Here is a 16,180-nt window from a genome sequence, read left to right as displayed (position 1 = left end):
TATCGGTGCCGTTGTGGAGTGTAAATAAATACTGCGATAGCACCGGAACGTGATAGCATTAACCACTCAGTTGCAGTTACTAAAAACACTGTCCATAAACCATCTGGGTGGTTTTCTAATACTGCCGCTTTCACCGTATACCGAAAGGATGGATGGAATTTTAAGGTTTGGTGTTTAAATTTCCTATCTTTTAAACCTGTATTCTGTGGGCGAAAGGGAGAACATATTCTATCGCGCAAATACCGACCCACATCTAGCCCTATCAAATGCCTCTAGACAGAGTTCGCTAGACTAGTCCACCCTGTTTCGTGAATCGTATTCGTATGCCACGCGGCCTACTCCTCCTCTAGGGCACGTGTTTCGACGTTCGCCTCTTGAATCCATCCCATTATGGCCTACTAAGGTACACTAAGTATGTATGTGCAGCTTTTTCTCCGCTTTTACTAAACTAATCGTAGTAGACACCGCTTCTTACAGCCCCCATCTAACGCTTTCTGCGCATAATTTGCCTAATATCGATTTTGATTCATCTGTTAAAGGTATCCCACCGTTCTTAGCTCGTTTTTAAATGCAGTTCTGCAAGCGCGCAATCCCCAAAATCCGCTTTTATTTTTTGTCTAGCTCTGTTTAACATCAATCACACTACGCACAATCATAACACGGTGTCCGCCTGCTCCGATCCGATCCGATTCTTTCTTTCCTATACACTTGCACATGCGAGAAAACAGCATTAGTTTTCCTGTTGCGTTTTTTGTTCTACAATAAAAATATGCTAAAATTCAATCACACACTGTCACAGATAACGAACAAGTAGTATTAAGATGCGCTTTGTGCCGGGGAACTGATATGATTAAACACCGTTCTCTGGAGCGCGTTTGTGCGTTTTTTTTTTACAAATCTATTTGATAGATCGGTTCACAATGTTTTAGCTAGTCGTGGAGAGCGGGAAGTATATGGGAAACAATATTTAGAAACCTACTCTGTATATTATGCGATAAAGTGCAGTAGAGCACATGAAGTTATTTCCACGAATAACGAGTTTAAAACTGATAAAAAAAAACTTGTAAAACATTTGTATCTATTTCTTAAGTATGGCGAATAAAATGATTTTAAAAAATCCCAACGTTCAACATATCCTGCAGTTGACGAGGAGTTTAGGAAGATATTGAGAAACATCTCCAATTAATAATACTATTTAAGACATTTAAAGCAAATAAGAATGTGTTAGCTAGATTTGCACAATTAAATGAAATGTGATCATGGCGGGACGTTATTACATCTGGCGCGGATACTGAACAAAATACAAAAAAAAACCGATTGTGTGTAGCCAATTCGTAGGATCTACTAGCATAGAGAGATTCTGTTTCATTTTAGAAAATTTTGCAATTACGGTGCAACTTTGGGTGAGTCACCATTTTGCATTTTCATCACACATCGCATTGTTTCCACTTTTGAGAGTCCGCTGTACGCCTTGTAAGTGACCACACACGATGACGCGTACAGTAGTATTCGCTACAACTATCTTAATATTGCTGGTACCGTAGACTACGCTTAAACAACTCAGTTCTTTGATTACACTTCTGAAGCGAACCAACGACGACAATGTATATTATCTTTGCAAGGAGCGTGTCCTCGCTCGCAGCAAGCACCATAAGGAGCACGTGTTATCGCGTCTCTCTGCGCGACACAATTTGTGAGATAAACAGAAAAAAGTACGTAACGTTTCAGGTCCGAAATGGGGTATATATGAGGGATTCGCTTTTCCGCGTCCGAAAGGTACATGTGTTGCCCTGTTGCACTTTTAGTTACGGCGCTGCCGAGCACGCCGGTCGCCGTACGTACCACATCACATGTCCGGCTCGACGAAGGATGCCGGAAACAGGCCCGTTTTGCCGGACCGGGCGTGCGTGCCTTTGTACCACCCGTTGTCACGCTTTTTGTGCACCATCACGATGTCACCGACGCGCAGTTCCAGCTCGTACTCGCTGTTCGGTGGGTACGGGACGATGCATTTGAATCTGGGCGAGAACGGAACGAAAAAGCGAGTTTTAAAAGCAGTCCTTTGGCAGCTTCAATCAGACATAATTACCTTTCCCGCACGGATTGCGAGTGGAATGATTTGGAGGAGGACTTCGACGGTGTTCCGTTTGCAGCCACAGTTGCCACGACAGTTGCAGCAGCCGAGGTATGCTGAGAGGGCCCAAGCTGGGAGATGATGGCCGAAGCATCGAGGCTTTGCGATTTCCGATGGTAGATCTGGGATGTTTGCTGCTTGGCAACCACGTGCGAGGAGGATGTCGATGCTGGCGCTTCGTGTGCGATATGCTTGGGCATGGCCGTGACGATGCCGTGATCACCGTACTTAAAGCTGTAATGTAATGTAATATGTTAGTGAAGTGTTTTTCTATGCTATAGGTCTTTTACATCACTTACCCATGCATCAAAGGACGTTCCTTGTGGGGTTTGATGCGCTGAGATCCATACATTATGGGACCATTTTCTCCACGTACTCCGGCTAAGGCTGAGTGGTTCTGCTGGTGATGATGCTGCTGCTGTTGCTGCGATTGCTGCTGATGATGATGGTGATGCTGAGAGCCATGGGTAGGACCTGTTCCATTCAACATCACATCGATCGGCAAGTTCTGCAGCAGCTGACTTGGACACGATCCCGATCTACGATTTGATAGTTCGAAAAAATCATGCTTAATCATACTTCAAACATGGGTTAGTAAGGCATTCCTTACCGTACGTGAACCGGGTTGGCAATCTGCTTAAAGTGTGCTTTCGCAATTTGTGCTGGCCCACCGGAGGCTAGCAACGTGGTTTCACCTCCCAACTCTTCGAACAACGAACTATCGCTGGTGTAAGCTGGATTTGCCGTACCACCGGAGCAGCCGGTTCCAGCTGACGCACTACCACCACCAGTGGGGGACTTAGAACGCTTCATGTTCGTTAGTCGCTTCATAAGACTAACGGCTGAGGAGTCTTTCTTCACTTTACCCGTTGCTGGTGGGGTCGTGGTCGAAGCATCTAGCCCGGATGACTGTTCATTACTTGGAGAACCTCCTCCTCCATCAAGCGAACCTTGACGGCCAAAGAGAGAATCGATGTACTTCATTCCCTGTTGTTGCTGTGAGCCAGTTGTATTGCGAGGTGGAAGCTCGGGAAGCTGTAGCAGTAGCTGCTGAGGAGAAGACGATCCACCGTTGGACGGGCTGCTCATGGCACCGTTCGAGGAGCTTCCTCCATTTGCCGCCGAAGAACCAGCTTGCTGGGAAGAGACGTTGTTCAGCTTCCCGGAGGAATGAGTATTCGAATTGCGGCCCGCGGGCTGAAAAGAAAATTCCAAGTAATATAATTAATATACATGAACTCTTGTATTCCGCTTAAACCATCTCTCGACTTACCGAAGCACCATCACGACCCTTGTGGATGGCAACGTAATTGCCCGGAAAAACACCAGATTTCTTTTGCCAGTTTGTTCCCTTAAACCACCCATCCTGACACCGTTCCGTGACGTAGTAAATTGCTGAAGAGATAAGCAAGACAAGATTAAAAAAAAAGCTCCAAGGATCCTCGGAACATTGCGCAAACTCACATCCTTTCTTAAGCTCGAGCTCGTCAGGTTTCTGTGGCTTGTACGGATACAACGCAATGTACGTTGTCGGAAGTTGCGGATGTTGCTGATACATTTGACTAGCTTTCGCCCCGTTGCCACCTTTCTGATACGGACCCGAGGACGAGGAGGATCCCTCCACCAGCTGTTGTTGCTGCTGCTGCTGTGCTAAACGTGCACTCTTGGCATCACCAGCACCGTCGTTGTTTAACATCTCCGTCGAGTGTCTATGCGGCGTAGGCTGGTTCGTTTGTAAAGCTCCAGCAGCCGAGGAAAGACCTCCCGTCGTCAGGGAGTGTCGTTTTTCCCGGTTAGCCGGATCCGAGCGTTTCGATTGGCTTGACTGTTGCTTGCCGGTTGCGGCAGGTTGCGATTGCAGGAAGTGCGCCGTTGGGCTGCTCGGAGCCGTGCTCGAGTTGGAACTGGTCGTGCTCGTGGAAGAGTTCGGGCTGGTAGTAACACTGGAACTCGTATCACTACTGCTTGTGGCACTGGCGTTCAGATCAAACGGTGTTGGAGGAACCGTCCGATTTGAGTTGCTCAGTATACTGCAAACAAAAAAAGGAAAAACATTCCATTTAGATCAAACGTTGAACTCCATTCGGCCACCTTCCAGTACTTACTGTTTCAGCGAGGAATCCATCATGTGCTTTGCCAACCCGTTCATCTCGACGAACGATATCGGAAAAATGCCGATCTTGTCCGCGATCCGGCCCTCGGCCCAGTTCTGATCCACACGACGAAGGACGTGGATCAGCGCACCCTTCTTGAACGTCAGACAGCCCTCCTCTTCGGCAGGACCCATGCGGAAGTCGTACAGAGCCTTACACTGCGGAAACGGCAACGGAACGATCACCTTGATGTGGTTGAGCGGCACCGCACCTTCCTTTCCGTTCACCTCGCCCACACACCAGTTGTGGTCGATTTTCTTCTTCAGTATGATAATGTCACCCTTACGGAAGCTGATGTCACTGCAACAGAGAAAAGCAGTGTTAGCAAACACCTCCGCGACTGCATTCCAACCGGGCTGGATGTATGCCCTTTTTGCTATTACCTAGTTTCACTGGAGGAAAAATCGTAGAACGCTTTGGCGTGTGGGATTTTCGATAGATCGAGTGGCGAGGCGTTCGTTGTTGCGCCAGTTACACCACTCGATGCGATGATGCGGGACAGTGGCTGGTGATGGTGGTGCTGAAGTTGCTGCTGTTGATGCAAATGAAGCTGCCCATGGTCCGTGCTTCCTTGGGCGGGGGATTTGGCCATTTTGGCCCCATGAACGCCACCGGATGATGGATGTTGCTGCTGCTGTTGGTGTTGCTGATAGCCGGTCACATTGGCGTTCGACGTTGGTGTGGCGCCCTGTGATTGATTGCGATTGCTCGTGGGCTTGCCGTTGGCTGCCTGGCTCGAGTTTTGGTTGTTCAGTTCGGCAGTTTTCATGCCTGTGAGAGAAACGTGGTGGTATGAGTAAGGATAGTGAGCCTTGCGAGGTGTTCGGGACTGTTCTTACCTTCCAATATTCGCATCAGCAACACATTCGGCGGAAGCTCGTCTATTCGCACCTCAACCAGAACTCGACACTCGGGACATCGCAGCTCCTGGTGGCTGGCGACGATCTCCTGTTCGTGTATAACCCGAAAAAAGAAAAGTAAACAAAGAGAGCATTAAAGTTTTAGCATACTGCGTTGAACACGCTTGCGATAACACGTTGACATAATTCCTTATCGTTTTAATAATCTTCCAAACCGCACCAAATGGCTCTGTATGTGAAGAAAACGTGTGTCGCCGAAACAGATAATCAATAATTGATACCAGGTGGAACCGGACACTCAATTTACAGTGCACAACGTTAGGGGCACCTAACGGAACATGTTATCGATCAATTTAAACTCCCCCAGCGCATAATAATGTAATCGTCAATCGATCGCACGCACAGTCGAGTTGGGGAGTTGGGACGAGATTAAAAATAATTTCCATTACGCTCGCAAAGGTTAGGGAAAGGGTTGCAAAGGACTCTTTCTTCAATTGCCCCAAAGCGAGCAAGCCTTATTTCCAACGAAGAAAAAAAGAAAAGGTCCTACGGAACGCGATCAACCGATACTGGGATGCATGTTTCATCGGATCTCGTTCGCAAAACACCCGTGAAAGTATCCAAAACCCCGTGACGCCGCGGACATCTGGCTCCAGGAATGTTTCAACAGTACCGGTTTCAGATATCGCGGGGGTTGGATGGCTTTTCCCGAGGCGAGAATCCACCTTTGCACCACCTTCGCCCGGTCACGACCTGAAATAGATTAGACTTTCATTCCCCGCCACCATCGTTTTGCATGTGCACTTTCTTCTGCGTGTGGCTTTTTAACGACCGCTAGGTTCTTTCCAACTCCCAGCCTGTGATGCGTTAAGGGGGGCCCTTCTATTCGATGCGAATCATATTTTGTGGCCAAGCGAAGGTACGGAATGTCCAACTGGAGTCGGAAAAAACACAACATCCGCCTCGCTGCGGTACTCCTTTCATTTGCAATTTTCATAGCATTTTTTGTCGTGTTGTTTCAAATGTGTTAATTATAATTATGCAGGAAATTATGAGTGGTCGCAAAAACTGGCCGCAAAGGTGCCTCCAGCTAGATCCCTTAGCACCGTTCTTCGGACAAAGAGCCGACTTATGCATCGTACAATAAAAAACAACAGGTTCAAATGAACGTAAAAAAGGGGTAATTTACAAATTGATCTTTATCGTAAAATATGTTTCAACTGCTTAGAGGGATAATTTTTTAAATAAATTTGTAAAAAAAATCCCCTTATTTACTGGCAGAGGGTTTTTTTTTAGTTCAAACATTCATTACACGAGGATTTTTTTTGTTTGGTGTCTCCTCCGATGGAAAAACAAAGCGAATGCCATCGGCAAGCCAAATAAAGGGACGTGAAAATACGCCACCTTGAGAGATAATTATTTAAATTGCACCTCCGATACAGTTTTGGAATTTAATTGCCCAAGAAGCGAATCTTTAGCCGTCTCCCTGAAGCGAGCTGAAACAAACTTTTTGCCGACTGTTTGTGCCGCAAAAACTTTCTATCCTCTCTCCGGTTGCGCGCGGTACGACAACTTTGTCTCACCCCACCCACCAAGTGCGGGAAAAACTCGCCGTTCAAACGTCGCCCGCCCGGCCCGCGGTGCTGTCAGCTGCCATTTGCCATTTTCTGCGGTCTTCGCCGCAACTTCGACGAATCGGGTTTTCCATTCTTCCACCACACGCCATCGAATCCGGGCACGACGACGACGCCGCCGACGGCGTATGGGAAAGAATGTCCGAATGCGTGCACCAAAAGGGGCTAAGAAAGAAGCCAGGGGGGGGGGGGGATGAGGGGTGGGTCTCTAGTGGGGGGTTGCATAAGGCGCACAAGGATAAGCAAAAGCCGGGGGCCAGGGCAGTGTGAGTCGACCACACGCTCCTTCGGCGAAGGTTTAAGGTGGGCTGTACGAGATGAAGAAGGCAAAAAAAGAACACCGACGCCTGGCCTGGCTTTGCTGGAGATCCGGTTCGGGAAAAAAAGGCAGCTCACCCCATAGGGAGTTGCTGCTGCTAGTGTGCGCGATATTGCACCCACCTAACCCCCCAGGCGTGGATGCAAATGCACGCGGAATGCACTCGAGAAACCCCATGATCGCGCACCACAATGATGGCTGATGATAATCGCCGCTTTTTGTAGGTTTGTGGAGCATTAAGGCAGCACGCTCTCTCGTTTGCGCTACATTTAAACATCACACACCCATAAGCCGGTAGGATTTTCACGCAAGTGACTTCGGGCCGCTCTTGCTTTACCAGAGGGTGATGCAATAAATGTACACCCTTTTAAAACGACCAATCGCATCAACGGAACACCAAATGACTCATGCGTTCGACCGGGAAAGAGCGTTTTGCAGATGAACGGATGCCGCCACATGGCACATACACACACACACGTGAGGGAGAGGGTCCTCCAGTTGCCTCGCCTTCCGTGGTTTGAAGAAGAAAAGAGGACCAACGCCATTCCACAGGGCCATTCTTTCCCAGGCCAGCCAGGATGCACGTGTTTTTGCAAAAGCGAAACCGGTTTCGAAGCAACGTTTTGGGTGGTTGTGAGCGCGAATGCCCTCCATCGCGATCGCTGGGGCAAGCGTTAGGACGCGGCGAACAGGTTTAGTCATGTTGAGCGGGTGTTTGTCTGCATGAATGTGTACGGGCGTTATGCTTTTATGCTAACCCTGGCGGCTGCTTCACGCCACGCCACGGGCAAGGGAGCGAAAAGCAGGAAAACATAAACCTCAACGTGCTAAGCAAATGGCATTATGGTGATGAAGTTGCATTACTTGGAGCTTCGTTGATGAACGAAGCATATAAATCAAGCCGGAAGCTAAACAGAACGTTGCTAAGATAGTTAGCTAAGTCAATTAGTCTGACTCGCTACACTCTTTGCTGAGGATGAATTATAACTCCATGAAAGGGTTGAAGATTTATAATTATTTAATAGGTAGAAAAGAGGAATTTTATTTATATATTTTTCCCGCAGTCTGCTGATGACTGTAGGAAAGTTTGAGAACAAATGCTAAAATATTAAGTACAATTTTAGCTCCTCGAAAAGTTGCCTATTACAGCACACCCGAGGCGACCTTTGAAGGTTTTTCAGGGCGACATAAAACCCCCTGAGGCAGCAAATTCAAGCAAGAAAAAAAAGGGCATCAAATTTCTGCTCCATTTGCTGGCCGGCCACAAAAGCGAAGCCAAAGTTTTCCTCGCCTCGTCAGGCAAAAAACAAATAATGATTGGTCAACAATTAGCATCCGAAATTGTGTGCACACGGTGAATGCGGTGCATTCGTTTGCAATTATATCCGCTTTTACGGGTTTCGCCTCCAAGACGATCCTGCTTCTTATTTTCACGGCATAGAACGACCCCCAAAAGGGAGCATTCGTTTAGAGGTAATTTTCTCGTATGCACGTTAAATGTATGCACGTTAAAGCCGTTTGCACTTCCCATCAGCCCGAGTCAGGCGAGTCGGCAACGCGTTAATGCGTTGTCCAACGTTCCAGCGGTCGTATCCAGCTTAACCCGCTTGCCCTGGAAAAATACACCCCAATTAGCATTTACTCATAGGTAAACACCCCAAAACGGACCGTGGCGGCATTCCACGGCGTCATTGGCCCGCGGAACCGAACAGGAAAGGGTTTATGAGAATAAAGAAGCTAAGAAGGAGAAACGCGAAAGACATTCTTCAACTGTTCGCCTGCGCAAAGAACTCCCCATTTGCGATTGATGCAGGTGGATCAAACGTCGGGATTTACATGGGACAGGGCAGATTACGGACCAGCCGAGGTTTGCGTGGATTTGGCGTTTCGAAGACGCTCTACGGGTGGTAGCAAAAAAACGAGAAACGAAAAAAAAAGCACACCTTCCACGTCGTGCATAGATAAAAAGGCAAAGGTGTGAATCGTACGCGAGTCGACAAAAAAAAGACGTGCCAAGGAAGCGCTCGCTGATTGAATCATTGGATCGAAATGAACAAAAAAAACACCACCAGCAGCAGCAGCAAGGATGGCAAATAAATACCGACGTGGGGGATGAGAATTTCGAGAACCGAAGGAACAGGTTCCCCTCGGGTGTGTATTTATCGATATATTTTTTTTTAAAAAAGCCTTCCTCCGTGGGTTCGAGCCCCGCAGCCAAAAACAGGTCTGCTTCCGGGTGAATTCTCGAAAGGAAATTATGCTAAACGAACGAAAGGCTTTTGGAGCGAGCGAAGCCATGGTACCGCTGAAATGTAATGCGGTAATCGACGAACCTCCCACGGACGGGGGTTAGGGCGCAAAGAACCAATAATCAAAAGCTGCTATTTTTAGACCCCAACATACTGAGTGAGCCACCCGAAAAGAACGGAAGGAGAAATGGAAATCGGGAAAACTAGGGGAGACGCTCGAATCCTTTCGCCAGCTCCATCGGCTCGGCTCTTTCAAACAATCGACTCCCCTTAAAAGCACTTTTGCGGGTGTGAAGGAAAACCATAATCACCTAAAACCCGGGCGCACGATCGCCACAATTATCGATAAAAGGCTCTCGGTGTGTGTGTGTGTGTTGTCTCGTTTAAAATTCGTGGGCTCGCCCGGTGGATCGACTTCCGGCGATGTTTATTTTAAGGGTACGTACACCTTCATTCTCCCTGGCAGACCATTCTCAAGAAGGAGCCCGAGGAATTCGAAGATTCAAGCGCCACATTTTCGAGTGGTCTGAGGGGGGAAAAGCCGGAGCAATGGAGCCGGCAACCGTAGGTATTATTAAAATGAAATGCCCATTCACAACAAACCGAGGCAAAAACCATGAAGGCAACAACCAACCTTTTCTTCCCAAAGAAAAAAAAACAGCAATATCATGATCGACGATCCTCCGCGAGAGGTTCTTCTCTCGTTTTCCGATCGGAGGCGGAGTGGGAAAAATAAAAAAACAACCCAGCGGTAAGGGCGTTAAGATGGCGCTGGGAAACGCGATGCAAGACGCAGGGTGTGGGCAAAACAACACCGCCGCCCGTCACACACCCCCACAGCCAACCGCCTGCCGGTAGGGCTTTCTTCATGCGGGCTGGCTTCTGGAGTCGCCGGGGAATGGGTTCTTTCTCAGACCCATTTTCTTCCCCCCCCCCCCCCTTCGGCCCCTGTTCCCCACGCCCCTCGAGCCGCTTGCCGGAGGCGACCTTTCCGAGAAGTCGGGCAAGGTATCGGCCGGAGATATACATCAAAATTCCAGCATCGCAAATGAGCCTGCCGTGCAAATTCACCGCACTCTTCGCGTGGTTGTTCGTCTTCTCTCGCCTCACTCCACGGCGGTGGCCTCATGTCCACACACACACACGCGCACACACAGCATCTTAAGCGGTGACGGTGGTGCGCTTTTACACATTTTTCCTTCCCGGTTATCCCTCTGTACCGTTCCAGCGGAAGCCGCTAAATCATACCCGCCCGCGCTGGAACAGTTGATCCTTGAAATTACGCAGGATTTGGCCAGGGTGAAGGATAAATCTGGTGTGCTAACCTTCGGAGGACTTCCCGTTTGTTGACTTCCGAGGCGGGATGTAAAATCTGCCCCGATCCCCGGAGCCGTCCGTCAACTTTCGGCGGCAATATCCTTTTGCAGTTGCCCGCGTGTGTGTGTGCGTGTGTATGAGTGTTTCCGTGAACGAGCCCCTCACTGCGGGGCGGACAAAAAGAGGCGGCTCAAGTGGTGTTGGCGATTTCTCGCTCGCTTACCTCGAGACATTTCCGGCAGAACGTGTGCTGGCAGGGAAGCACTTTCGAGGAAGAATCCAGCCGTTCCAGGCAAACGGAACATTCCAGCAGATCGTTCAGCAACCGCTCGTCCATCTTTGGGCCGGCCTGTGTCTTCTTCCCTTGCCTTCAGCCTTCGTCGGCGCACCACCGGGCGCCGTTTTATTCCTCCGCTGGCTGTCCTCCTTCTCGTTCACACTCTCTCTCGCTCTCTCGCGCGCGCGCGTACAAGCTCGCTCTCTCGCTTCCGCCCTCGCATACACAAGCGAACCAGCTATCTCGCGCGCACGCACTTGCTCTTGCCACGCGTGAAGAAGGGCCTGGCTTTTGGGCCCTTCTTCTTTTCCGGCCCTACGCAACGTACTTTTAACGGGTCTTCCACTCGAAATTCTTGGAACACTTGATGAAATGCGTTTATTTTTCTTTTCCTTCCTTTGGGAGGATTTTATCCGCACACTTCTTGGGCCCCACACACAGCCTCCTTCGATCGCGTAAGGGAACTGCAACTGGGTTAGAATGGGCTACGAACTTGCACTACACCGGGGCGACTTTCTTCGCTTATCTTTGGCCTCCCATTCACTTATCACTTATTGCACATTATCATCGCACATCGCCACTATCGATTGCCCACGGGCTCATCATCATCACATGAAGTCCCCGCGTTCAACGGCATTCCACGGCGAAGGAAAACGGGGCTCCTTTCAGCGAAAATGCAGCGCGCGAGCGGACCGAATTCTTCACCATGTCTCGCTTAAGCGCTGCGGAGAGACAAATATTTACTCACGGACGTTTCCCAAAAACCGATCCGTCTTGTCAACCCATTTAACAGCGGTGCACGAACGGGGGCGGCTTGTAGGGCATAATTTGCCTGTGGAAAAAAGGCTTCGTGAACGCTGAATCTGTTCCTGTCGCTGATGGCCCTGTTTTTTTTTCGTCATCAGCACAGGGGGCTTTTTGTTTGCTTCCAGCGAAGGTTTTATGTTATCTTTTCCGATAGAAATGTTTGAAGTAGCTGCCCAGCTCGAAGCTTAACTGCATTTCGATGGGTCACCGTGAACGCCTACTACAACCGCGATAGGCATACATTCTTGTCGAAGAATGGCGCAACGGGGCTGGAGCCTGGTCCCTGTTTCACGGTGCCACCAATCAGCTTTGCGTATCCACGAACGCGCTGGTTGATGCTGGAGGACTTGCACAAACGGCACACGAAAAGCACCAAAGACGCACTTCAACTTACAGGACGACACTATCCGTGCGCGAATCTTATGGAATAGCAGCGTCTTTAGGACGCGTGATTGGTCCTGAGACCAGCTACAATGGAGGGCGATCGGGACTTTGTTTTAATGGAATTCGCCGTGGCACTGAGAAGCTGTCGAGTTCGTTCGCGGACCTGTTTTCTAAGTGTGCAAGCGAGAGAACGGTCAATCTTTTTTGATCGAGTGAGCGAAACGGCACCAATTCGAAGCGGAGCGGAATGCGTGGGAAACATTGCAGGCGTTCGTTTACATCGTAAGCTTGGTGTCTGCGCGTGGTCATGCAATCATTTTGATTTTCGCACCAACAGCAATCCCATGCAGGGAGTGACACGTGTTGGAATGGTCAGCTGGAAATATATGTGAGTTAAAGATTCAAATTGTTCCTTTTTAAGCCCACAAATGATTGTTTGTGAAAATAGAATTCTATAGGATAAAATAACGTCTCATTTGACATTCGTTGGCGAGTCCTACTATTTGACAGTTGCTATCTGGAGCCTGTAAACAAACTATAAACAATCCTTGGTCGCGTTGCTTGTTTGGGTGTGCTGCGGAGATTTTAAATTAATGTTTATTTTGATATTGTAAGCATTGGTGGTACGTGAGCGGAAATGGATGAATTACAACTAGAATCAACTGAGAGTTCCATGCAGTGCCGGTTATGTCTGCATAACGCTGATCTTATGATCCCGATTTTTGGTAATCGGGGCGTCGAATCGGATATATGCCAAAAATTGTTTATGCATTTGAATCTTACGGTATTGAAAAACGAAATTTTTTGCTCCTACCTTTGCTAACTTATTTATCTTTACAGATAAAGGAAAACGATGATTTACCAAGGCATGTTTGCTTGAAATGCTGGCAAACGGTTGAATATTTCGACACGTTCTTCCATGAAGTGGAATTAAATCAATCCTTGTTAGTCAATGGTACGCATGCAGCGTTTACTGATACACTGGATTCTGAGAATTTGTCGCAAGATTTACATATAGAGCTGGCAGCTACGGGCATTGACAAGTATGAGATTCTTGAGGGTAAAGTTGAATACAGCCCGAACCCCCCGTCGTACGAGGAGGCACAGAAAACAAAACATGCGCTATCGGAGGAACCAGGCGTGGACGAGAGCATCGACGAAATGGTTGAGATAATGGAAGCACCCCTCGACTCGGATGTAGCAGACGAAGATGCCCTGGAGTCGGATGGGAAAGACGGAAACTTGTCAGAAGATTCGAACATGAACGAATTGAACGACGCCAATGCTTCAAAGGAAACGCATGGAGAAGAGCCTGGAATCCTCATCAAAGTAAACGGATACCGATACCCGCAAATAATACGTAACGGGAAAATGGTGGTGCGTGGGGAAGAACTCGACAAGTGTCTGGCAGCTTACTACGGTCTGGAATGTGAAATATGTAAGAAAACAAATTGGACCAAGATGGAAGAGCTTTTTTCTCATCAAAAGAATGCGCACAATGTGGAACCATTTGTAAGCTGCTGCGGGCGCAAGATAGAAAAGCGGTCATTGATAACTATGCACATGGCAAAGCATGTCCAACCGGAGGCATTCGAGTGAGTACGACTTAAGATGTGGAGTTTTTTTTCGTTACTTTTTACAAACTACTAGATCGATTCGCTTTTAGATGTCCTATATGTAAAAAGATGATGACATCGCCGCGAATTTTGAATTTTCATATTATGAATCACCAGCCGGAAGAAAAACGTCCGATCAAATGTGAATTATGCCCACGCCGCTTTAGCTACGTTAGCGCTCTTCTTATACATGCTTCGTCTCACAAGGTGGAGAACGAGAAAAAGCGGGCCTACCATATCTGTGACGTCTGTGGCCGTGCATATCGCTCCTTGGATCGGCTAGCTTCGCATATGTCTTGCTCGCACCAAACCGACGGTTCCAGCAACTGCTTGTCGTGCAGTTACTGCGGAAAAACCTTCGTTTCCAAGAGCAATCTCAACTACCACATGACCACTCATCAGCCAAGGATGCACCAGGTGGAGTGCGAACACTGTGGCAAGTGGCTGAGGAACAAAGTTTGTCTTCGAAAACATTTGCTACAGCATTCGCAAATTCGCCACATGTGCGACAAATGCGATTACACGTCACGTAATGCGCAAAGCATGCGGAATCATCTGCGGGTGCAGCATACAGATGATAAACCGTATTCTTGCGCGACATGTGGAAAATCCTTCAAGCTAAAGGGCAATCTGCGCGAACATATGGCGCAGCACATGCAGGAGAAGCAGTACGCATGTGAGTTCTGTCACCGTGAATTCACCTCTAAGAGCAACTACTACTCGCACCGAAAGCGAATGCATTCCAACGACTTGGAGCAACAAAAACGACGGAAGGAGCAGGAAGAACGGTAAGAATGTCCTTCACGATCGATATTTCACCCCGTTTAACATGACTTCTTTCTTCCGATCCAGAGCGCATTGTATCAAACTGAAGCTAAAAAGAAAAGAAAATTTTTAAAAAACGAACAGACCTACGATCGGCATCGACCATCAACTCTGCTTATTTAAGCTAAATAAAACTAATACTATAGAATTCGGTTTAGTATTTCTTTGAGTTTTACTCCGAACTCGTATTGAACTGCGAATTTTTTGTCAACATACAAGAGCAATTTGCTAGAGTACAAAGTTCCAAATCTTGATGGGGTGTGTAGTAATTGTTGCTAGAATAAGTTACGAGCTAATCGATCGAGGGTTGCCGGTAACAAACCACAAGCTTTCTCTCTATTCCTTCTTGTCGAACTTGCCACCATAGAAGGGGATGTACGAGACGATCACCTTCCAGTCGGTGAGGTAGCAACCGACCAGCGCCGCAGCTGCTCCGTAAGCGGCAGCCGAAGTTGCCCTAAAAACACAAACATTACATGAAATAGCAGTCGATACCAAGTATGGATCACCTATTTCTCGTATTATTGCACATGGAGAATGGTTGGCACAAAACACAAGCTTACATAATGCGAGCGAACGCGCCACACAGTGCATCTCTGATTTAGATCGCTCAGAACGTCATATCTACGTACCATTGAGCGGCCTGCTCAGCCTGCTTGCGTCCCATTGGAATCCTCATCTTTGGATAGAAGCTAGTTTGTGAATTTAAAGGATAATTGATTCGAACGGCACCACAGGCCAGGAAGGAACTTTATGTGACAAATGCTCGACAATCAACCGAGTTCGTAAATGAAGGAAACTATAAAAATACAGCGACCTTGACTGCTGTCAACATGACGTTTGTATGACAACGGGAACCAAGTTTATCGTACATGTTCTGATACCTATTAAATCGCATGTATACGGTCGTAGAACATTTAGCTTTAAGGACTTATGGCCAATACTTGCCGGTCCTTAAAATAATCGGGACTATGGATTTGTTAATTAAATTATGGATTATCATGATATCGTATCGAGATGACACCTCGATAAAGAAGCTGAAAAAGTATTTATATTTGCTCAATTCTTACACTACTACTATATGCAACTCATTATGGGACGATGTTGGTACTAGGATAATAAGGACCTCTTTTCATTCTGCTCATTCATCCCATTACCGTCACCCTTGTAAGTAAACATGTACTAGGGATACTCACGTCACATTTACGCGTTTTTTCTTTCCTGTTTCGTTCTCACGATATGGCGGTGTGTAAAGGGGAAGCCAAAACAGGTGTGAAAAGCGCTTAGGTACGTGTTAAGTTACATTGAAACCGTCACCACAAGTTAAAGAGAAATTATTATTGGTTTTTCTTTATTCCAGCAATATGTCACTGTTGCAGATAGAGATAGATCCACAGTATAAGTTTTTCTACATCGTTCTCAGCCAACTATGGTCACCTGTGTTCTTTGGTCTTTGGTTGATGATTCTTTAACGTTCTTTCCACTATAACCGTCAACACTAGGTACGTCGTAAAAGCACACACGTGTTCGATACGACTATTAATGCGCTATTTACGCCTGTGCTAGAAGCTTATACAGACGGATATCGCTTCTAGTTTGCGACTC

The 16,180-nt window shown here is 47.6% G+C and overlaps 3 protein-coding genes across 3 annotated transcripts; 1 reads left to right on the top strand and 2 right to left on the bottom strand.

Moving 5' to 3' along the window:
* Positions 1 to 1,846: 1,846 nt before the first annotated feature.
* On the bottom strand, positions 1,847 to 11,003 carry LOC128720440 (E3 ubiquitin-protein ligase SH3RF3). The gene is made up of 10 exons (XM_053814109.1): positions 10,890 to 11,003; positions 5,127 to 5,235; positions 4,671 to 5,058; positions 4,240 to 4,587; positions 3,599 to 4,164; positions 3,408 to 3,529; positions 2,745 to 3,331; positions 2,434 to 2,673; positions 2,090 to 2,368; positions 1,847 to 2,018 (listed from the first exon to the last, which is right to left on the bottom strand). Exons 1-10 carry the CDS (start codon positions 11,001 to 11,003, stop codon positions 1,847 to 1,849), a joined length of 2,925 nt encoding a protein of 974 aa, XP_053670084.1.
* A 1,768-nt stretch (positions 11,004 to 12,771) lies between these two features.
* Positions 12,772 to 14,648, top strand: LOC128730124 (zinc finger protein 62 homolog). Its single transcript, XM_053823157.1, has 4 exons — positions 12,772 to 12,918; positions 12,975 to 13,729; positions 13,801 to 14,538; positions 14,603 to 14,648. The coding sequence occupies exons 1-4, from the start codon at positions 12,772 to 12,774 to the stop codon at positions 14,646 to 14,648; spliced, it is 1,686 nt and encodes a 561-aa protein (XP_053679132.1).
* Positions 14,649 to 14,731: 83 nt separating this feature from the next.
* On the bottom strand, positions 14,732 to 15,348 carry LOC128720068 (uncharacterized). Its single transcript, XM_053813715.1, has 2 exons — positions 15,208 to 15,348; positions 14,732 to 15,032 (listed from the first exon to the last, which is right to left on the bottom strand). The coding sequence occupies exons 1-2, from the start codon at positions 15,252 to 15,254 to the stop codon at positions 14,912 to 14,914; spliced, it is 168 nt and encodes a 55-aa protein (XP_053669690.1). The 5' UTR covers positions 15,255 to 15,348; the 3' UTR covers positions 14,732 to 14,911.
* Between the last annotated feature and the right edge of the window lie 832 nt (positions 15,349 to 16,180).

Source organism: Anopheles nili, chromosome 2 (assembly GCF_943737925.1).
Source record: "Anopheles nili chromosome 2, idAnoNiliSN_F5_01, whole genome shotgun sequence".
NCBI lineage: Eukaryota > Metazoa > Arthropoda > Insecta > Diptera > Culicidae > Anopheles > Anopheles nili.
The sequence above is the reverse complement of the archived record's forward strand: the minus strand, read 5'-3'. Positions and strand labels throughout refer to the sequence as shown.

Excerpts from the sequence above, each read along its gene's own strand:
- LOC128720440 (XM_053814109.1), bottom strand. The coding sequence starts at position 11,003 with ATGGACGAGCGGTTGCTGAACGATCTGCTGGAATGTTCCGTTTGCCTG. Across the intron at positions 4,588-4,670 it reads TTTTCCTCCAGTGAAACTAG|TGACATCAGCTTCCGTAAGG; the intron begins GTAATAGCAAAA and ends TCTCTGTTGCAG. Across the intron at positions 3,332-3,407 it reads AGGGTCGTGATGGTGCTTCG|CCCGCGGGCCGCAATTCGAA; the intron begins GTAAGTCGAGAG and ends TTTTCTTTTCAG.
- LOC128730124 (XM_053823157.1), top strand. The coding sequence starts at position 12,772 with ATGGATGAATTACAACTAGAATCAACTGAGAGTTCCATGCAGTGCCGG. Across the intron at positions 13,730-13,800 it reads GTCCAACCGGAGGCATTCGA|ATGTCCTATATGTAAAAAGA; the intron begins GTGAGTACGACT and ends ATTCGCTTTTAG. Across the intron at positions 14,539-14,602 it reads CGGAAGGAGCAGGAAGAACG|AGCGCATTGTATCAAACTGA; the intron begins GTAAGAATGTCC and ends CTTCCGATCCAG.
- LOC128720068 (XM_053813715.1), bottom strand. The coding sequence starts at position 15,254 with ATGAGGATTCCAATGGGACGCAAGCAGGCTGAGCAGGCCGCTCAATG. Across the intron at positions 15,033-15,207 it reads GCTGAGCAGGCCGCTCAATG|GGCAACTTCGGCTGCCGCTT; the intron begins GTACGTAGATAT and ends TTGTGTTTTTAG.